Here is a 22,999-nt window from a genome sequence, read left to right as displayed (position 1 = left end):
GCATTAGCTCTAACCTGCAAAACTCAGATAAATCACTTCCTTTTGTGAGCAGAATGAAACTGAAAGTATTATCCCAAGTTTTTCCCTGCTGGAAGTTTTCTACTGTTCAGAGTAAAGGAGCACTGGGACGTGGGGAGAAAACAATTTCCCGAAAAAAGGCCTATCTAAAATTGGGTGCAAATTCAAAACAATCATGTGATTAAAGTTTCATATTTTAAAATATAAATGTTCTTTTTTACCCAACAGGTGTGCAAAACCCATTCTGGTATTCTTGGAAAGGGTTTAGCTCTTTCTCATTCACCAACTATATTGGAGGCACTAGAAGGAAACTTACCACTTCAAATCCAGAGCAATGAACAGTCCTTTCTGGACGATTTTATTGCTTGTGTTCCAGGATCAAGTGGTGGAAGGCTTGCGAGGTAATGCACTCTTAAGTCCTACAGTGATTTTCTTCCAGGGCTTACCTTAGTTTTCATTTCTGAAGAGAAAGGAGAGGAGTCATTAGGATGTTACAGTGCCACCTAAAATAATGTAGTTTATGTGTTTTGGACTTTCTGAAATATAAAGTAGTAGTTAATATTTCAGTATATTTTAAACATATATAATAATTGTTAAAAATATAAAGACTACATGGTAAAATAGAGAAGTCCGTGAATTTGATGATAATATTTAATATCTATACTAAACTCCTAAATTTGTGACTATATTTATCTTAATATGAGGATTTTTTCCAAATCTACAGTTAATGCAGATATAAATTAAGAATTTAAATCAGGTAATTTAAGATTTTAGAGTTCTCATTTATTTTGTTGCTATTTGGTTTTTTTGAAGGTGAACACATATGCTGACTTGAGTAATTTCACTAGTAAATATGCCTCAGAGAGTAAAGAATCCACCTGCAGTGTGGGAGACCTGGGTTAGATCCCTGGGTTGGGAAGATCCCCAGAGGAGGGCTTGGCAGCCCACTCCAGTGTTCTTGCCTGGAGAATCACAGGGACCAGAGGAGCCTGGTGGGCTAGTCCATGGGGTCGCAAAGAGCCAGACACGACTGAGCGACTATATATGGCACCAAACTAGTAAATACAGAAATATGACCCTCTTTCTGGCTTTAATCTTAAAAATACAGAGATTACTTTTTGGTTTTTAAAAAGCAAAGTGGTGATTGGAGAAAAATAGAAAACATCTTTTAAGTCAGCCTCACTGCCTTCTTCATGGACCTTTTTGTGTAGTATTCATCACAGAATTTACTCATCAATCATCTCACACGACAACTTGAATGTAGATCATGCAAAGAATTCAGGCATGGATATCACAAAAAATAGAATTTGCATGGAAGGAATGGTAGTGAGGGAAAATCGTTACTAAGCTGTGTAAAGAGAAGGTAGTGTATTTCCAACCTTCTGCTCCCCAGCAAGCAAATTTTCACTTATGTTTCTGTTTTGACAGAAATGCTGCTCTTTCCCAGGTCTTCAGGTTGGCAATTAGGCAGACCTTCCTTAAGTAGTGTTATTTGGGACTTCTAAGTATATACAACCTAAATTCATTTTCTTGGTTATTTTAAACCAGCCATAGTTAAAATTTCACACTTTCTGATTTTACAGATATTTCTGATTTATTTGTAATCATCAAAAATTTCATAAGCTTTAGCATATTTGTTTAATGAATTTGTCATTAATGATTTCCAAGGAAGTTAATACTTGTTATCCTTATTGTGTGTGCATGCTAAGTCATTTCAGTCGTGTCTGACTCTGCGACCCTGTGGACCATAGCCCACCAGGCTTCTCTGTCCATGGGGATTCTCCAGGCAAGAATACTAGAGTGGGTTGCTATACCTTCCTCTAAGGGATCTTCCTGACCCAGGGATCGAACACTTATCTCTTACGTCTCCTGCGTTGGCCAGCAGGTTCTTTACCACTGGCACCATCTGGGAAGCCCATGGTCCTTATTACTGAGTTGGAAATGATAATCCTTTTAGCACTTTGTTTAATATAGTTTTATTCATTTGGCCTAGTTTCATTTTAATCACTGAAGATATTGATGAATGTTTGACTTTTTGTTTACTTGTTTTTTCATTCCTGTTAGGTGGCTTCAGCCAGATTCCTATGCTGATCCTCAGAAAACATCTTTGATTCTGAATAAGGATGATATTCGGTGTGGTTGGCCTACCACCATCACGGTGCAAACGAAAGACCAGTATGGGGATGTGGTACATGTTCCCAACATGAAGGTAATTGTAGTGGGATTAAATTAGTATACATCTATGCACTATTGTAACTCATAAAATTTTAGAAATGACAAGAGCTTAGAGTCTATTTGCAGTACGCTCCTTACTTATATGCAGTGAAGGAAGCTGAAAATTTTTAAATGACTTGTTCACATTAATCAGTACTCACTTATCCAAGTTTTATACTTTTTGGATTTTGCTTCAGATATGCTAGATGCCATGGTGATTCAAAGGGAGGATAAGAAAGTGTCCATCAAAAGAGTGCTAAGCACACAGAGGGAAGACCATCATATATTAGTCATTGAACAAATAAATGAAAGAATACGTTTAAAAATTTTATGTATGTTTTTAAAAGACTTTAATATGTTTTGCATTTAGTACTACTGAAGCAATGTTTAAAATATAATATTGATACTTATTAAATAAATCAGAAATACCTAAATTTGGATTGTAAAAGAATGAGGAATGGAACTAGTTATGTGCTATACTGAAGAATATAGTTCTCTGAACACCTCTTCCCTGAGACATTAGTAAATAATGACATTTTAGAGCATATTATAGTAAAGACATAAAATTAAGTCCTCTATGTTATATATTAATTAAATATCTTATTTAAAACTTTTATTAGATTTCTGAAAACAGTGAATATCGAACAAAAGTTTGTATAGGCAATCCCCAGCTACGCTGGCCCCTCGAAGTTGTATTTACAAAATGATTAGGTTATTTGGAGTTGATTAAGCCTTGAAATCTTTTTTACTCACAGAGAAGCTGATTTTACCTCAATATACTAGCACTTTTTCAACTAGTTGGTACATTATTTCATTTGTACCATGGAGAAGCACAATACCACTGGCACCTCTTACTTGATTCATAGTTTAAAAAAAAAAAAAAAGAGGACAATAGTTCATATGTCTTAAGACCAGTAAGTAAAACTGTATGGAAAAGCATTTGGCCCTGATACTAAAGAAAATTCAGGCTTTACTAGTGGCTTTCAATGTTTTGGCCATGACCCCCCGCAAGAGTTTCATCGTGACCCAAACAAACATATATAGGATAGAAGAGTATGTACTCTTTTAATTACATACAGTATACATAATACATATCCATACAGTATGCTTCACTCTTACATTTTCTCTTCTAGCTTACCTTTTTAAGGAAGATCATACCCCATCAAAGTGTTTTCATGCTAAGAATTACTCTTTAGAATGTAAAAAGCATCACAAATTGTAAAAAAAAAATGGGAGTAGAGAGTAAAGTAATTCTGATAGTGATAACAAAAAAATGACCCTACCCAAGGACAGAATTTTTGTCCCAATACAGTATGCTTTAATATGTTGAAGGGTTTTGTGTATTCATTGATGAATTTCTCATTTCAAAGTGTATTTGTGAATTGTTAAATCCCTTCTCTGAGCCCACAGTAAGTCCCTTATTCATGTGCCTGTATCATAGTTACTATTTTCCAAGTCAGCATAACATTTCATTTCTTTTTAATGTTCATACTTACTATTGTGCTTACAGTAGATCTTTAGTTGCATTTTCTTATGTTTCCTCCTTTGCACCTTTTGTTGTCTCTTGCTGCATTTTAGTATCTGGGCTGTTTACATCTCACATTTCAGAGTCAGACTTTATGCTCTATCTCTTTTTGTTCTCCTCTTTGGGTTCTTTTTTAGCCACGTGATCTCTCTCTCTCCCTTTTCCTTTCTTTTTTGTTTATGTGTGTTTGTTTTTGTCTGCACTGTGTGGTTTGTGGGATCTTAGGTCCCAGGTTCAGGGACTGAACCCAGGCCCATGGCAGTGAAAGCACTGATTCTTAACCACTGGACCACAGGGAACTCCATCTCTCTCTCTCATTTCTTCTCTTCTTTTTTTTTGGCCTGTATAGTCTGCTTCTTGAGAACAAGAATCCTGAAGCCTCTTAATATACTCAGATTCATATCAGATTTATCTATAATATAGAAAGCATATTCTAGGAAACTCCAATAAATACAATTTAGGAAAAGTGATTTGCATACCTATTGATGTTAGATTTATTGATACCACATTATCATATTAGCTGAAAACAAAATTAATTCAGTATGTTTCATTTTCAGCCTGTTAGTGCATGAAGTTTTCAGGACATTTTAGACTTATCAGAAACTCCTGAAGTATCCTGATAGAGTAATAATCAATTATTTGGAACATAAAAGTTGGTTTACAGATAATATTTTTGAGATCCAGAATCCTTTTTTAAAACAGCAGCTGTTACTGATATTTTTTTAACTTATAAAAATGATTACTCCAAAGAAATTGTTTTTAGTAAAAAGAGAAAAATGCATAGGAAATAAAAGAATCACAAATTTTACAAAGAAGCACAGTTTATAAAAGAAAGCAGAATGGTTATCATTTTTTATCTCAGTACTTACAAAGTATGAAATTATTTACTGATTTATTTCAAGGTTGGTGGTATATAGGCAGATGTACATCTCCTGTTAATTTACTGAGGGTAAATATAGTTGTTTAAAGAAATATTAAATCAAAATAATATATATGAAAATAGTAGCTATAATTTAAAATCAAATTCTTAAGATTTGGAAGCATTTACTTTTTTTTTTCCTTTGTTATATTTAAGTTTAAAGCTTTTAATGGTGGCATGTATATGAGCTGAACAATTTTTCTATTTATCTTTAAACTTCTGTGTTTTAAAAAAGTCAGATGGGTTTTTAATATTTCCAGAGCATAATGTCAATCCAAATACTGATTTCTCATAGCTCCAACTCAGGATTGTGGTTATTTAGTGAGACATGTTTGCTACCTGCACTTTATGTAGACAGGGAGAGTCTCAAAACTACTAACTCCCTAGAATGACACTGATAAGAACAATCCACGCTCCTGGGATGTCTCTCAATTACTTAAGTAATATTGTCACTTTCATTTATGCATTTCTTTCTATTTCTGTGAAGATCTTCTTGTTGAATTACCTGTTCTTGCCAGCCATAGAAGTAGTATCTGAAAAGAACAGAAGAAACTTTGGGTGACCCTCAGAATGATGAAGAGCTAAAATGGTCTTTAAAGCGTTGGTTACTTTGTGGTTGCCTATTCTCCAAGCCAGGCTTCAGTAATATGTGAACCATGAACTTCCTGATGTTCAAGCTGGTTTTAGAAAAGGCAGAGGAACCAGAGATCAAATTGCGAACATCCGCTGGATCATGGAAAAAGCAAGAGAGTTCCAAAAAAACATCTATTTCTGCTTTATTGACTATGCCAAAGCCTTTGACTGTGTGGATCACAATAAACTGTGGAAAATTCTTCAAGAGATGGGATTACCAGACCACCTGATTTGCCTCTTGAGAAATTTGTATGCAGGTCAGGTATCAACAGTTAGAACTGGACATGGAACAACAGACTGGTTCCAGATAGAAAAAGGAGTACGTCAAGGCTGTATATCGTCACCCTGCTTATTTAACTTATATGCAGAGTACATCATGAGAAACGCTGGACTGGAAGAAGCACAAGCTGGAATCAAGATTGCTGGGAGAAATATCAATAACCTCAGATATACAGATGACACCACCCTTATGGCAGAAAGTGAGGAGGAACTAAAAAGCCTCTTGATGAAAGTGAAAGTGGAGAGTGAAAAAGTTGGCTTAAAGCTCAACATTCAGAAAACGAAGATCATGGCATCCAGTCCCGTCACTTTATGGGAAATAGATGGGGAAACAGTGGAAACAGTGTCAGACTTTATTTTTCTGGGCTCCAAAATCACTGCAGATGGTGACTGCAGCCATGAAATTAAAAGACGCTTACTCCTTGGAAGGAAAGTTATGACCAGCCTACACAGCATATTCAAAAGCAGAGACATTACTTTGCCAACAAAGGTCTGTCTAGTCAAGGCTATGATTTTTTCAGTGATCATGTATGGATGTGAGAGTTGAACTGTGAAGAAGGCTGAGTGCCAAAGAATTGATGCTTTTGAACTGTAGTGTTGGAGAAGACTCTTGAGAGTCCCTTTGACTGCAAGGAGATGCAACCAGTCCGTTCTGAAGGAGATCAGCCCTGGGATTTCTTTGGAAGGAATGATGCTAAAGCTGAAACTCCAGTACTTTGGCCACCTCATTCGAAGAGTTGACTCATTGGAAAAGACTCTGATGCTGGGAGGGATTGGGGGCAGGAGGAGAAGGGGACGACAGAGGATGAGATGGCTGGATGGCATCACTGACTCGATAGACGTGAATCTGAGTGATCTCTGGGAGTTGGTGATGGACAGGGAGGCCTGGCGTGCTGCGATTCATGGGGTCGCAAAGAGTCGGACACAACCGAGCGACTGAACTGACTGACTGACTGAGGGACCAAGTGTTTTTTGCCAGTGCATAGCAAACAACAATGTAATATTTTGTTATAATTCTTGGAAGGTACTTCTGAGTATTGTTTATGAGGTAGTTTGTGCTTTCATTGTTTTAACACGCCTTAGGAAATCTGTTCTTTGCATCTCTATAGTAAAGCAGATAAAAGACACCCCATTTTATCGCTGAAGAAACTGAGTTTGAAAGATTAATTAGATTGTTTGGCCCTCATAGTTCATGTTGGTGACAGAACCACCTAATAGTACTCTTTCTGCAAAGTAAATAAACATGTTTAAGTTTTAGGTATAAAATTTGCTTTATTATCTGTTGAGTTGTAAGACATCTGTCAGTAGAGTTCTTTTTCTTTGCAGAACAGTATATATAGCTAAAGTTGAGTTTAGTGCTTTAAAATATGTGAAGATTACTGGAAAGTAATGCCAGTAAGAATGTAGATACATTTTACTATCCTTTCCTAGATGTTATTAATGGTGGCACATGTTTTTATTTTGTTTTGATATTTGTGATTATTTATTCCCAAAAACAAAGCCTCTCTTTTGCACTGTGTCCAGGATCCCTGTTGAGATGCATTCTTCATAATCATTTGGCACTGTTAAATAGTCTTTAAGGAATGCCCTAGGGGGACAAGTGGTAACATAAAACTTAAAGAATTGCCAGTTTAAAGTTGTAAATTGCTTTCTTCTGATGTGTCATGGACAGTTATATAATAATGTCATTTGGATTTTATAATATCTTGGTTAGGTGGAAGTGAAAGCCGTTCCTGTTTCTCAGAAAAAAACATCTCTGCAACAAGAGCAAGTAAAGAAGCCTCAGAGGATTCCTGGTAGTCCTGCAGTACCACCTGCATCTTCTAATACCGACATGACCTTTGGCGGACTAGCCTCCCCGAAGCTGGATGTTTCGTATGAACCCATGATAGTGAAGGAGGCTCGATATATTGCCATAACAATGATGAAGGTAATTTATTTTACTTCCCCAAAGCTGGATGTTTCGTATGAACCCATGATAGTGAAGGAGGCTCGATATATTGCCATAACAATAATGAAGGTAATTTATTTTACGTCCCAGAAAAAGTTTATTTTTTACCATTCATTTATGTAGCAAACATTTCAGTTCCTGTGAAAATGCTTGTGTATTTTCAAATCACCATTATTTCTCGGACATACCCCTTCAAGACTCTGAGCTTATTATTGAGGCCCCCTTCAGCTTTGGGTTCTTCCAAATGTTAGGCTTATCTCTTTGGGTTTCTTCCCTCTTTGGGCTTGAGGCTTTTAGACAGATTTTTTAAAATTTTTGTCTCGTTTTTTTTAGTTAATCTTTAGAGGCAGTGTTAATCTAAATTATCAAGATGGTCATTATTTGAAATCAAAGTTAGGAATTATGCTATTTTCAGAGAGCAGTGTGAGCCATTGTAGGCTCTCATTTGGAGGAATGACATAATTTTTGGTTTTATAAAGATTATGGTGGAATATGGAGAAAGTAATTGGGTGGGTAATCAAAAGACATGGTTTGGTTTAAGTCTGTTTAGGAGACTGCTGACTTAATCTGGTGAGATATGCTCATCCCTTGGACTAGTGAGTTGTCAGTCAATATAGATTCAGGAGATTTTTAGGATAAGTAAGACTTGGTGGCTAATGGGGATGCTGAAAAGAGAAAGAGGAAGGAAATAAAACGTTTTGAGCTTGAGTAGTAAGAGTGATAATATTGAAGGGGCAGTTTTGGGTTGAGGAGGATAACAGATTCAGCATTGGATGTGGTTTTAGATACCTCTGAAATATCCATCTGAAGATAGATAAAAAGAAGCTGAAACTACAAACCTGATGTGATCACAGTCTTACCTCATGAAAAGAATTGGAGAATCATCAGTACTTGGATTATTCATAAATTATGGAAGTAGGAGATGTCTATCTAACATGATGAGAAGAGAGACCTTCCAGGACAGGGTCCTGAGGAATGTCAGTAATGATGATGCTCAAACTTTTGTCCACATCAGAATCACCAGGAGCACTTACTTAAAAAGGAGATTTTCCTGTCATCCAAAGATTTAGATTCAGTAGGTCTAAAAAGAGGTTCCAGAATTTATATACATAAAACAAATATGCAGAATGATTTATATTCAAAAGCTGCACTTTGAGAAATGTTGATTTACTAGATTTAAAAAAAAAAAATGGAGAAGGGAAACAAAAATGTTGGCAAGAATACCAGCCAGAGGGCTAGTAGAAACTAGGACACCGATTTTTACCTTTGGCCCTTTTACCACTACGGTGCATATGGTGACTCATTTAATTCTCATAACAACCCTATACATCACTGGTTTTTATTCCCATTTTACATATGTGGAAACCGAAGCATAGAGAGATTGAGTAAGTTGTCAAAGGGCACCCAAATGCCAGGGAGTCGGTTCCAGATTTTATCTCCTAACTACTTCCCCAGCTGCCTTATGCCATGGCTTGTAAGTCACAGAAAGCATATTAAGGAGCTTTAATGTTGTTTTGCTGCAGAAGTGAAGTTTTGAAAAGGATCTAGCAACGATCTTGACAGGAGCAGCTTTAGAGACATAGTTGGTTAATTAAATTGCAGTGAAGAGAAGGTGAAAATAGTATCAGTCTAGAGGGGTGAGATGGGAAGGGAGATGGGAGGGATGTTGAAGAGGGAGGGGATGTATGTATACCTATCGCTGATTCATGTTGGGATTTACCAGAAAACAACAAAATTCTGTAAAGCAATTATCCTTCAATTAAAAAATAAATAAAATTTATAAAAATTTTAAAAAGAGGTGATAATAGCTAAAGATAAAATGAGTGTACATTAGTCTTTCAAGATGTTTGGTTATAAAAAGAGACAGAGGAAATAGAATTGAGATAAGGCTTTAGAGTCTTGAGATTGAATATAGAAAGACATCTTTTAGTACTGATGAGGAGACATTTGAGAAGGGACAATGAAGATACTCCGAGAGATAAAAAGGGATTGGCTGTAAATAAGAGAACTCTTACCTCTTTCACTGTACCAGGAGAGGGAAAATAAAATAAATTGCTAATAAGTTTATAGGTTGTGTGGCCAAGGGACTATTTATGATAGCAATTATATGTCTTAGATTGGAGATGGGAGTGATGAATCTTAGGATCAAGATTTTGAACCAAAGGGGAAAAAATGAAATAGTCATTGTACAGAATGAGGAAAAAGTAATCAGAAAAGATTTATCAGCCCTCCTTGGAGAATCAGTTGAAACTGAAGATCCTGTATTAGCAATGCAGTATGAGTCTTATGAACATGAAAAAAAATGATCATAATCATTTAGATTGATGCGGCATGGATGTTGTCCCAGATAATTCAACAAGCAAACAATGACTGAAAAGGAAGTTGGGCATCTGGTGGTTAAAGAAAGGTCAGTGGAATCCAGCTCATTTGGAAGGAAAATAAAAGTGGATTCAGGGAGAGAACTCTGGGGAGGGGAGAAGGACTAGAAGTCTTAAGAATAGAAACAGTTAGGAGTTACAGAGGCAGAAAACTGAGCAGGTAGTGTCACAGGTCCGTGACTTTCAGTGCGAGTGACTAAAAGTAGAAGTTGAGATGATTGAGGTTGAATAAATAAAGGGACTAAAAATTTAATAGTTTTGACTATTTTTTTTGTTTGTTTTAGTTTTGACTGTTAAAGAATTAAAGCTAAACATTCTCATTCAACTTTTCTTTAAAGAATTTAACTTCTTGCCTCCTTACCTCTCTAGGCATTCTTTTAGTTTCCTGGTAGCATACTTAAGTTTGTATAATTTCTTTTGAAAGTCAAGTTACCAGGACTGAATTCAGTATTTTAGGAATGTTCTGAGAGGCCCAGGATAGGGAAGTTACAGAATGCCATTCCCAAACTGTTTCTTAGAGATATTAATTCTTGTTTCAGGAAAGGAGATTTTCTTATATCAAACATTTACAGATAACTATGTATACTCCCTTTTGTACGTGAACAAGAGTTTCTCTAAGATACATATCTAGAAGTAGAATTGCTGGATTGTAGAACGTACTTGTAAAATTTATAGGCCCCTGATTTGTGTGTCAGAATGTTAGGTGCTTCATGTTCTCACCCGCATTTGGTTCTCACCACAATTTGATGACTGTGATATGGTTATCTTGTTTTCATTTTCATTTCCTTGATTTCTGGTTCAGTTGAGTAACTTTTTAAGTGTTTATTGGCCTTTCAGATTTCCTCTTCAGTGATTTGTCTTACTTACCTTTCTCTTGTGTTGTTTCCCTCTTTTGTATTAATTTGTTCTCTATGTTCTCTATGTATTATGGCTTTGTATCCCATTTTGGTTAAATGAATTACAAATCCCTTTCAGGTGAAGGCTGATCTTTGCCATTTCTTTATGGTGTCCTTGTTTTGGAGAAATTTAAAATTTTAATATGCTCAAAACATATTGTCCTTTTTTTCTTCTGAATTTGTTGATGTTTTGTTTGTTACATGTACATCTTTAACACACCTAGAATTTACTTTTGTAGGTGGTGTGATGTAAGTAATTGAGTTTTTTTCTTTTTCTCCTGTATGGATAACCAGTTGTCTCGGTACCATTTATTGAGTGTTCTGTCACTGCATTAGTTAAGAATGTTTCTAATGATTTTGTGATTCTTGATGGTCTCTTTCTTAAAGGTTTATGAAAATTACTCGTTTGAAGAACTGCGTTTTGCATCACCAACTCCTAAGAGGTAAGGATCATTTCCTCAAAGCTTAGCCAAGACATGTCAGCTGCTTACAACTAAGATCACCATGAGTTCCAACTTTCTTGTCTATTAAGGAAATATTTTATAGCATTTTAAAATTCCCAGTAGAGACTTACCACAGGTTTTATAATGTGTAGATTTGCAGGAAGCATGTATTTATATTGAACTATAAATACTGCCAATATGTTACATAATATTAAGGTAATACAGAAATAACTCGTATCTAAAAGTATATAAATTGGCTTGTTTTTTCTATTTTTATTTCCTTCTGTCCGTCACCTAATGGAGTGGCAGAGTGATTTTAATATATGTTGCACTTGTTATTGAACTTAGTTATGAGAACTCTGATTTTCAGCTCTGAGTAATTCTGTTAACTCCAAACTGAAGCATGTTTTTTTGGCCGACTGTTTTATTTGCTCATCAGGGGCTATTCCCAGGGCAATGGGAAATACCAGTTTGAAATTCAGAACAGAAATAAATTTTTGATCATCTTTATAGATACAGTATTTAAAATTGATGAATGATGAATGATCAACTGCAGAGATGACACTGAAAGAAAACAGGAGACCTAGACCTAAGTCCTGGGGCAATCCTAGGTAGTCAGAAAAGAGAGAGCCGACAAAACACCTAGAAAGAGTGGCCAGTGAGATGCAAGAACAATCAGAAGAATGTTGCAGAAGCAAAAAGGTTTTTCAAAAAAGGAGGAGTTGTAAGTTATTATCGAATTCCACTGAGGATTGCTGAAGATAAAGAAACAGCCACTGAATTTGGGGACATGGTGGACATGGGTGACTGTGACATAATCAATTGCAAAGAAGTATTGGGAGCAAAAGCATAGTTAGGATAAGCATTGGAAGAGAATGGGAAATGACATGGAGAGTGGTTGTTGACAATTGTTCAGGTAAGTTTTGCTGTAAATGGGGAAAGAGCTATGAGACTGTATTATAGGGAAAGGTATGGTATCAACAGGAGGTGTTTAAGATGGGACGTTTTGAAGTTTTTATAGAAATGAAGCAAATGATCCAGTAAAGTGGGAGAAGGTAATGATGAACAAAAGAGAGCAAGAGAAGTGTATCACTGAAGTGTTGAGTGAATGAGATCCAGAGCACAAACGGAGGGGCTGGCACTGGACAGGACCCAGGCATTCCTGCCATTGTAACAGGAGGTAGAGCAAAGGAGATTGAATCTAATTGCAACCTTAAGGTTGTATCTGATTGCTTATGTTTTTCAACAGAAGAAACTTATGAGGTCGCAATCAGCTGAGAGTCAGAAAGAGGGGTGCTGGAGGTTTGTGGTGAGGAGGAAAGAGTGAATTTAATCATGGAGAGTAGGAAAACACCATGACAGGGCAGTAAGATTGCTAGTCATTGTGATCATATAATCAGAAATTTAATGTTTGCTGATACATGTTCATGATGATGTCAGCTGTTTAACCAAAGTAAATATTCCAGTGTTCATCTTATTTCCTTTCAGACCCAGTGAGAATATGCTGATTCGTGTCAATAATGATGGCACTTACTGTGCCAACTGGACTCCAGGGGCTATTGGGCTCTACACTATTCATGTTACCATCGATGGCATTGAAATAGGTATTTTTCTAAAGTTGTGAGTTACTTAGTGTAAAGAACTAGAATCAAAATCCTCTTTCTGTTCTAGCTTGCCCTTGTCCATGTATCACAGACGTGGACAGACTTCCTAACTTGTAGGGAGCATCGTGTCCTCCTTTATAATGAGTACTTAACTTGTGCATTTACAAGGTCTTAACATTTTACAGTAATTTATGAGTCATTGTAGCCTTCATGACTCCTTTCCTGCGTTCCCTAGTGTGCCTAGTCAGTTCCATCTCCTCCGTGCTGCCCTGTAACCACATGCGTGCCTCGTCTCCCCGTCATGGTGCGTCTTCCTCTCCTGGCTGTGAGCAGCCTCTTTCATCTTTGGATCTCCCAGTGTGGTTCAGTGCCTGGCACACAATGAGTGCTCAGGAAATACTTGTTGAAAGAATGGGTTTCTTTACCTTCTACTAACTTTGAAAAATATCTTACCTTTCCTTTGGGGATTAATCTTTCTCTACTCTTTATTTTTTAATTATCCATATACTTGGACAGCAATTGGACAAGAAAGCTCTAAAAAGTTTATCAATATGGATTCCTTATAGCACTTACATTTTCTAATGCTCCTCAAGCAAATGAGTTCCTGTGATCAGGTAGATTTAGAATGCCCCATATATTGTAGTCTCATCTTAGATATTCATCCAATTCATATTATCATATTTGGAATTTTAAGACATTCTGAAATTAAAAATCCTCTCAATTCATTTAATACTTATCATGAAACCTTTTCATGTAGAGAAGAGATAGAGGGGGGTAGAGATAAAAGTAATACTGTTCCAACATTCCGCCAAAATACCCTTTGGGAAACTTTAGTTTGTTTTTACAGTGAAGATAAAGAGGTGCTTTACCTTGATGTAACTGTAGACATATAGAATATGCATTAAATGTAGTGTAACTGTAGGATTGGGGCTTCCCAGGTGACAAAGTGGTAAAGAATCCACCTGCCAGTGCAGGAGACATGGGTTTGATCCCTGGGTTGGGAAGATCCCCTGGAGAAGGAAGTGGCAACCCACTTCAGTATTCTTGCCTGAGAAATCCCATGGACAGAGACACCTGGCATTCTACTGCCCATGGGGTCACAAAAGAGTCAGACCCAACTTAGCAACTAAAGAACAACCATAGGATTAGATATATCAGATTCATCTGTACCATCCTAGACACCTTTAGCTGCAGCCTTTTGCTGTACTCTTTTATTTCAGAGTATCCTTAAAGCCTTTAGTTCAGCAGACTTCTGTTGGTTCTAAGTGAAACATTGTTCTAGATAAGACAGTTCCTGTCAAGTGAACAGCTTACTGATGATTGCAAGATAAATGGGGCAAACAAAATCACAGGAAGTAAAATATAAGAAGTGACATGCAAGGGATACAAATTACAGAAGTTCAAAAGTAGAGACAGTCAAGAAAGGTTTTATCTTTGCTGCTGCTGCTGGTGCTGCTGCTAAGTCGCTTCAGTCGTGTCCGACTCTGTGCAACCCCATAGACGGCAGCCCACCAGGCTCCCCCATCCCTGGGATTCTCCAGGCAAGAACACTGGAATGGGTTGCCAATCTTTGCTAATAGTGGGTAAAGAAAACTAACATAAATAAGAAAAATCCACTTATATTCATACATATTTTCTGGAATGACATTGAAGAAAAAGATTCATAGTCACTTAGAACCATTCATTTTCTTCCCTAACTTCTTAACTCAGCTTTCACCAGAGGTGACCAAACTGATAGTAGGCTAGGACCTTGCTTGACTGTAGGCAAGGACAATTTTCATTAGGATAATGATGATGCTAATAGCTAACATTTATTGAGTATTTAATATATATCAAAATTTTTTATACAATCTTATATATTCTATATGTATTTTTAAAATCATTTCATTCTCACAGCAGCTCAGTGAACTAGGTGCTGTTCTTAAAGAGTCAAACAGTTAATGACAGAATTAGGAACAATCAAGTCTAACATGAGAGTCCCAGCTTGTAAACACCAAGCTTTGCTGCCTGTTACTCATGAGATAATTGTTATAGATGACAAGTAGTGCTCTGATCAGATGTTATGAGATAATGTTCAATCACACGAGGGTTTCTTTTTTTGTTATTTTAAAATTTTCATTATTATTTAATATAGTCAGTCTATAGCCCCTCCTCTTTTCCTGAATCCCTGAGACTCCCCTTTGGAATCTCACAGTCATTTTTCCAAGTACTCGTCTATTTCTTAGCTGTTAAATATTAATTACCTTGAAGGACAGAATTCAGATATTTCTTTTAATTGTCTAAAACAGCCTGTGAATGTATATGAAGTTAGGTTTAAGGGTCTTCCCTCCCTTATATTCTCAAATGTTACAGTTCCCTTCCTTTTCTTACAGATGCTGGCCTAGAAGTCAAAGTAAAAGACCCACCAAAAGGAATGATACCACCAGGAACTCAGCTGGTCAAACCAAAGACTGAGCCTCAACCAAATAAGGTTAGGGGAGAATGAAATCAGAACATGAATCAGTCTGAAATTTATTAATTTTCTTCACTGATCCTTCAAGGTGGCCATCCAATGTCTAATACTTTCCTTATTTCAGTATTTGAATTCTAAGTATTCCTAAATAAACTTGAAGACTAGTTCATGGTAATTCAAGTATAAAACTGTACTTTTTGGTTTCTTGGTATAATGCTATAGTAATTTATAGACTCTGTATACTTCCTGTTATTGAAAGTTTACAATTAACAAAATGTCTGTTGACATTAAAGTGTGTAAAGTTCTCAAGATTAAAGTATCCTGTGCTGTTAAATTCATTTCCTAACATCTAAAGAGTAAGTGCTATAGGAATTTTAGTAAACTACTTACTTATTAAAAAAAAAAGAAACATGGGTAATAGAATTTATATCATACCTTCCTAAAAGGAAAAAAAGGCTCTTTTTTTTCCTTTTTATCATGTCTTCAAAGTTTAGAAATTAACTTATTAATATACAAATAATTTTCTATTTTTTTCAGTGATTTACAGTTTTATACTTAAAAATGTTCTCTTTATTGTTAAAAATAAGCCATTGTTATTTGCACAGGAAGACCAGCTACAAATAATTTTGGAAGCTTTCTCAGAATTATACTTTCAAGTCTGTTTATCTCTTACCACTTATAAGGTCTCTCTTCCATGATTTCCCTGTTTCATCTGTCTGTCTTTGCCTTTCTCAGGTTCGAAAATTTGTGGCCAAGGACAGTGCAGGGCTGCGTATCCGTAGCCACCCTTCTCTTCAGAGTGAGCAGATAGGCATAGTGAAGGTCAATGGAACCATCACTTTCATTGATGAGGTAATTTGTAAAGAAACACTTGGTAATAAATTTTGGATGAAAAATTTTTGCACTGTTTGCATGATATAAGGTTACTAAATTTTTTGTTAGAATATGTTTTAAGCAGTTTGGGTAGTATTTGGAAAATTGTTTCACAGAATTTAAAAATTTATTCATTGAGTTTCAAATATTGCATTTATTTTTCTTTATCAATAAATAACTAAAATTATATTTTTAGCATAAAAATTAACATACTAGTCAGAGCCAGTATGAGAATTCAGTGAAAATGAGTGGTTTTTCTTGAACTTTTAAAATGTTGTTTGCTTCTGTATGTGTTTATTGTATCACTTAACTTTGGACAGGACATTTTTCTAATAATACAATTACGTAACTTCTGATTATTAAAATCTAAATTGAGGGGAAGAAAGGCTTGTATTCTTTTGGGAAACCTCTGCTTTTATTATTGAAGTGTTTATCTCAAAGTGTGACTTCTTTGTGCTTTTACTTCTAAGTGACAATGTGTTTTACGATCTCACCATGTGGATTATTGTATTGCTTGGCTTGCTGGTTGTTTTCCTAAAAGGTTCTCCCATACTTATGCAAAAACTAGGTTCTTAATCTCCATGTCCACCATTATTTGCCTGCTTTGAGCCTTTCAGAACTTTGCTACCTTCCTCGGAATGACAGGCGGGCATGGCTTGTTTCTGTTGCTTGTATCCCATAGATCCACAATGATGATGGTGTGTGGCTGAGGCTCAATGATGAGACGATAAAGAAGTATGTTCCTAACATGAACGGTTATACCGAAGCCTGGTGCCTCTCTTTTAATCAGCATCTTGGGAAAAGTCTTCTGGTCCCTGTTGACGTAAGTAAAAGGTGGTTTTAAAGAGGATTATAGGGGTACCCTGTCCTCATTACAGGGCTTTCTTTAATTAAGGCTTCTCAGTTCTGAGGTAAACCACAACTAAATAACTTCAAGTGCTTGAATTCTGAGAGCTTCTGTGTAATAAAGGTGAAGTTTGGCAAGGCTAAGGCCTTTAATACTATATAGTCCATTACAGGAGGAAGCAGTAAATTAAAACTAGGCCTACTGATTTCTTTCCAGGGAGACAGGGAATGAGAGTGGCTAATGAGAGTAGTTGACATTTTTTTTCCTTCCTTATTCACACTACTGTTTGGAATGAACTCAACACTAAAATTTAAGAATTCAGTATTACTATTCATTTCAAAAACACGTATGATTTTTTTTTTTTTTGGTGGCGTTTTGTAATTTTGTGTGTTGTCTTAAGTTTGAATCTTTTCTTTCTTGGTGTATGATACTACCTCATTAAAACAAGGGGGATTTTTAAACTTGCAGCGCCATAGTGCTCTAGTTGAATCTCAGAGTCTGTGAGAGTTCTATTAGCCTCTTTGAGAGATGCAGTGGAGTACATATAGCCAGTGCTCAAAAGTCACTAACTCTGATAGGAACCCATGGCTCTCTTTATAATTTGAGCAGAAATGTGTGATTTTTTTGTTTTCCTTTTCATCTCAACCAAATATATGACTTTACTGGAGATAGAAAGCTAAAGGAAGTAGCTCTTAGTATTTTCTAGTTTGACTTTATGTTGAAGAATGACATTAATGACATGACACTGCTAATATATACTACAGATAAATTTTTATTTTAAAAATAACCTTAGTATTTTAAACTAAGAATTTCTTTAAAAAGAATCAGTGCATAAAGCTCGCTCTATCAAATCAGTCCGTATGTTGTTTGTTTTTCTCCTTGATAGTCCAGAGTAATGTTCTCCAAAAGGGTGGTTATATAAAATGATGCTTTTGAAAAGAACATAATAGAACTTCTGTTTGGATTTATTAAACATTCTTTTTTCTGTTCTTTTGTATTTGTTTTATATAGTACAATGGGGAAAGAAGCTGTCTATATATTTTTAACTAATAGATGCATGATAAAGAAAGTCTAGAGAGTTTTGGTCTACTGCTTTTTTTTGTTTTTTTGTTTTTTTTTAATCTGGGGCTAGAAACTTTCCCTTGAATGCTTTTAATCCATCTCTCATTATAGTAACCAAATATTCTTCAGGATAATGAAGATGATATTTTAAAGCAGTAATTACAGTAGCCATTGTGTTTATTTTGTTAGCAGTTTATATTTTAAATTTTGACCAATATAGGGTTTTGTGTATTTTAAGACCCTAATAGGGCATTATGTTAGATTATATTATCTTTACGACATCCTCTGCTTCAAAATTTTTTTTCCTAATTCCTTTGTGGCTCATTTGAGGAGGTACTTTTGGAGGAGGAGGATATTCATACAGACAAGACAAGAGAATAAACAAAGGTAGCAAGGATGAGCAGGAAGTATTCTGAATCCCGTGGCTTCGTTTTGGAATCCTCATGTTCTGTTACTTGATGCTTTTAAACTTTAGCCAAGAGATGGGTTTTAGCAGACAGTTGTGAGGTCAGAGAGAGAGGAGGTAAATGGAGTGAGCCATACAAATACTCGATGGCTTTCCACTGCTGTGTGAATGAAGAGGTTATCACTGACTTTATTGGAGACAGAAAGCAAAAGGAAGTAGCTTTTGGTATTTTCTAGTTTGTCTTTATGTTGAAACATGACATGAATTCTCTTTTGATGTAACTCAGAGTATCTGGTATCACTGAGAAGGCTGAGATTTTTCTGGTTCCTTAATTTTTAAGGATGATAGTGACTTGAGATCCTTATAAATTAAAAGATGCCAGTAGAAAAGGTGGGCATCAAAGATACAGAAAAGGAATCTGAAGGCTGAAAAAAGAGGAGAAAATGGAATTGAGGGCACACTGGTGAATTGTTTCTGTGAATGGGGAGATGGTGTGTGTGGCAGTAGGTAAGTTTTTAGGAATGAGGGAGAAAGGGAAGAGGTGAAAGAAACCATCATTTCCAGAGAAGAGAGAAAAGCCATTAGCTGAGACTAAAACAACTGAGTTATGTTAGAGAGTTTAGAAAAGCCATAAGAATTTGTAGTAATATTTGAGAGAAACAGCACGATCTGACAAAGAAAACTACTTGTTTGGGGATTGTTGCACCAGGAAGGACCCAGTGAGACCACTGGATAGATGCATCCTGGAGACACCCTTCTTCCCCCATGGCCCTGAGTCTCCAGAATTAAAAGAGCCAGGAAAGCAGACAGTGCTGGCCAGAACTTCCTGGGCTGCTGAAATAGGGACAAAAGGAAATTTCAGGTGCTGATGAAAGAGCGATTGAGAGCACCAGCTGTGGGTTGCAGCTTAAGTTAGAAATGTGAAAGGATTAGTGGAGGGTCCAAGGGACTTGGAGGACTTAATAAAATGCAACAGTATAGTGAACACACTGCACTAAAAGAGCTGGAAGGAGACAGGCAATTTGTGTGATAATGTAGCATATTTGAAATTGATTTCATACTTAGAGCATTTTATTGAATGAAATGGATCGTTAATGTGGCCACATCCACATATACAGGTGCTGGCAACACTGTGACCTGCGAGGTTTGAAAGTGAGTTTGTTTACCATCAGAGAAAGGGTCCCATTAGGTACAGTATAAAGTTATGGGACAAATGGGAATAACTAGCTGTTGGATCAGGAAGATGCCTAACATAGTTCTGGTATACAAATAAGAGGACAGGTAGATGACCTAAATAAGGATTTGCATTGCATGTTTTTGACCAAAGAGGACAGAGGATATGTGTGACAACTGGCATGGGGCTTCAGACAGAACTGGTGTAAAGTTGCTTCAGTGTGGATGTTAGATAAAACTGGAGTCAGAGCCTGGCATAGGCAGGAACAGGCTGATTTCCCAGGGTTTTGATTTTTAGGACCAGGTCAGGCCTCTTCGACAGTCAGGAAGCTTTTCATGAGTACCTTACTCTGCAGGACAGAGCATATGATTCCATCTCATCCCCTCAGGGAACTAATACAGCTAAAGAAATGTACTTTGCTGCTGCTTCCTTTGCATCTCTTACTTCTTTTACTACTGGAGACATAACTTGCCACCTACTTTGCCTTTTTATACTTCGTTGGTGAATGAATCAGCTGTCAGTTATGGCTAACCATTGTAAAAACTATTCAGTTAAACAGAAAGCTGGCAGGTTTGAAATAAAATTAGAGATTATCAAGGATTGATGCCACTCACTTAAAAAGATGCAAAAGTACCAAAAAGTTTCCTTGAGCAATCTTTACGTTACCGTGTTCAACTTTGTCTAGTTAAAAGAATTTTGTGTTCACATGAATGGATGTACCATATTTGGAGCCTGACTCAAGCAAACTGATGGGGAGAATAGGGGTAGGGATTGGAAACTGAACACTGAATATTTGATGATCTGTTTTTTAAAAAGATTACCATAAATAGCCATATTTAGAATAAACTTTAAAGTGATTTTTGTTACCCTGTCCTGTTTCTGTACTCATATTGCAGAACACTGGTTTTCATTGTAGATATGTTCTTTAGCCACATTTTGGCCTGACTGGCAGTAGTTCTATTTAGATGTCATTGAAAGTAAAAGTGTTAGTCTCTCAGCCCTGTCTGACTCTTTGTGACCCCATGGACTGTAGTCTGCCAGGCTCCTCTGACCATGGGGTTCTCCAGGCAAGAGTACTGGAGTAGGGTGCCTTTCCCTTCTCCAGGGGATCTTCCCAACCCAGGGATCAAACCTTGTTCTCCTTCATTGCAGACAGATTGTGTACTGTCTGAGTCACCAGGGAAGCCCTTAAATGTCATTAATTTACTAAAAAATAATGACACCCTAATTTGGTTCAAATATGACTTTAGTAATGCTCTTGTTTAAAGATTAAATAGCATTAGACATTCATATTATGAGTGTTCTTTCTAAAACGACTTTTAAATCAGTGGAAAGAATCAAGATAACTATGAAGAACACAGATACTTCCTTGTGAGGTACTCATGGTCTGTTAGACTTATTGCCCCTTTTAGAATACACTGTTTAACGTTACATTTTAGTCTCTGTTTATGTTATTTCATTTGTCTAAAATGCTTTTGCTTCCTTCCCCCCCCCCCTCCCCCGCAACTTTTCTAATACTTTCCTAATTGGCCAGGCTCAAAAATTTCTGTTGACATTGTTCATCCATGTAGTTAGTTATCACTTCACTAATTGTTCATTCAGCATATGAGTCCCTACTATGTACCAGACACTAAGCTGGGAAGAAGGTGTTGGGTGAAGAGGCAGAGGGGAGGGGATACAAAATAATTAAGAGTGCAATTCTTGTCCTTAGAGTGCTCTCTGTGTAATGTGATAGATGTACAGTATTCACAAAGTTAAGTTGCATGATGATGAGTTACAGAGTGGCTTCACTTAGGAGGTGACATTTGAGGAGGTTTCAAAGAAAAATTGCCGTAAAAGAGTTAAGGAATTTCACATTAGAGAATCAAATGTCCAAAGTTACGAAGTCATGCTGCGTTTGGTAACTAATAGTTAATAAGGGTGAAGCATGAATTGAGGACAGAAAGATTCTACATACTGGGGAAATTAACTTTCTCCCTTCCTGCTCAGGTAGCACTTTGTAAAAGCAGAAAAGGCTTACATCTTTCTCCAGCTACTCATAATGCCTAGTTTATTTTCCTTCTCTTTAGCCCAGTTGTATTTATATACCTCTTATTTCTGTTTCTAATCTCCTTAAGGGTTAGGACTCACTTAAGATCCCCTGTTACTCCTGTTTGTTTCTTCCAAAGTGTTAAATATTTCATTTAGTTTGTGGCAGACTTTCAACATTTGTTGAATGCTAAATTTTAATTCTTAGCATTTAGTATGATCATACTGCTTAAAATAATTTCTGACTGTCTTATGCTTCTTACCTTTATTCTCTCATTTAATTTTCAGTATATCCATTTGATGTTAAGTTTGTATTATTCTCATTTTTCCAATGAGAGAAGAGAACTATTCTCCCAAGATCATAAGTAGTAAGTAGTGGAGCTAGTTCTAAACTCCAGTCCATATAATTCCAAAGCCCATGCTTGTGTGTTTAGTCTACCTTCATCTAGTGAAGACATAAGGGCAAATACAGTTATAAGAGGATAAAGTAAATATAGCTGTAAAAATCATATTATTTTGGCTAGAATTCCACAATTAAATAAATACGAATGCTCATAACCCTAATGGTTAAATGAGAATGAATACTGTGATGTATGTTCAAGGATACCTGGGGAAAGCTGATTTTAAATTAAAATTCTTAAGATTTGGAAACTGCACATTAAGCTAGTAGAATGTTTCATACACCAGGGAAAATAATAAGTTTAAAAAGAGAGAAAAAATAATTTATGCACATGACTTGGGAAACATTTGAGTGCCTGTGATAGAGCCTAAATTTTTTGGAAAGCAAGTTTACTTCTATTACAAAAATAGATACTAGAGATTTGAAATTTATAGGCACGCTTCATTGTCTACTTTGTCATAAATGAGGTCTTTTAACATTGTGAGGTTGAGTGACAAAGTTTATATCAAGGAAAGTAGATGATACCTCATTAGAAATATTCACAGATATATTTACAATGCTAATATTATTCAAATTCTTATAGAAGCAACTTGAGTCTCCATGCAATTATACAAACCACTTTCTACCTACTTAGGCTGATTGATGTTCACATATAGAAAGTTGGTTGATTTTTCTAAATTTGGGGACTCTGAAGATTTGGAGGAGAGAAGGAAAAATATCATTTGATATTCTCATATAACATTACTCAGAGTACTTGGTAAAATTAGCATATATTTCATGCCTTTTATGTCCAATTTAATTCTTTTGGGATACCTAATGATGCATGGTAGTCACAGCTTTAATATACCTCAGATTTATTAGTTTTGTTTTCTTAGCAAATTTGTGTGTATGTGTATG

At 36.1% G+C, this 22,999-nt stretch overlaps 1 protein-coding gene across 14 annotated transcripts in view; it reads left to right on the top strand.

Annotated features, from left to right (window-relative positions):
* The window catches only part of MYCBP2 (MYC binding protein 2), a 269,649-nt gene that overhangs the window by 174,246 nt on the left and 72,404 nt on the right, over positions 1–22,999 (top strand). For all 14 annotated transcript variants that reach the window (XR_011569887.1, XM_070800632.1, XM_070800635.1 and 11 more), the window contains 8 exons: positions 247–419; positions 2,083–2,227; positions 7,303–7,518; positions 11,201–11,256; positions 12,745–12,860; positions 15,233–15,330; positions 16,048–16,164; positions 16,868–17,008. Coding sequence is in view for 13 of the 14 variants with exons in the window: in XM_070800632.1 (XP_070656733.1) it covers positions 247–419; positions 2,083–2,227; positions 7,303–7,518; positions 11,201–11,256; positions 12,745–12,860; positions 15,233–15,330; positions 16,048–16,164; positions 16,868–17,008 (1,062 nt within the window). In the remaining variant the exon portion in view is untranslated. The remainder of the gene's footprint in view (positions 1–246; positions 420–2,082; positions 2,228–7,302; positions 7,519–11,200; positions 11,257–12,744; positions 12,861–15,232; positions 15,331–16,047; positions 16,165–16,867; positions 17,009–22,999) is intronic.

Source organism: Bos indicus, chromosome 12 (genome assembly GCF_029378745.1).
Source record: "Bos indicus isolate NIAB-ARS_2022 breed Sahiwal x Tharparkar chromosome 12, NIAB-ARS_B.indTharparkar_mat_pri_1.0, whole genome shotgun sequence".
Lineage (NCBI taxonomy): Eukaryota > Metazoa > Chordata > Mammalia > Artiodactyla > Bovidae > Bos > Bos indicus.
This window is presented reverse-complemented; position numbering and strand designations above follow the sequence as displayed.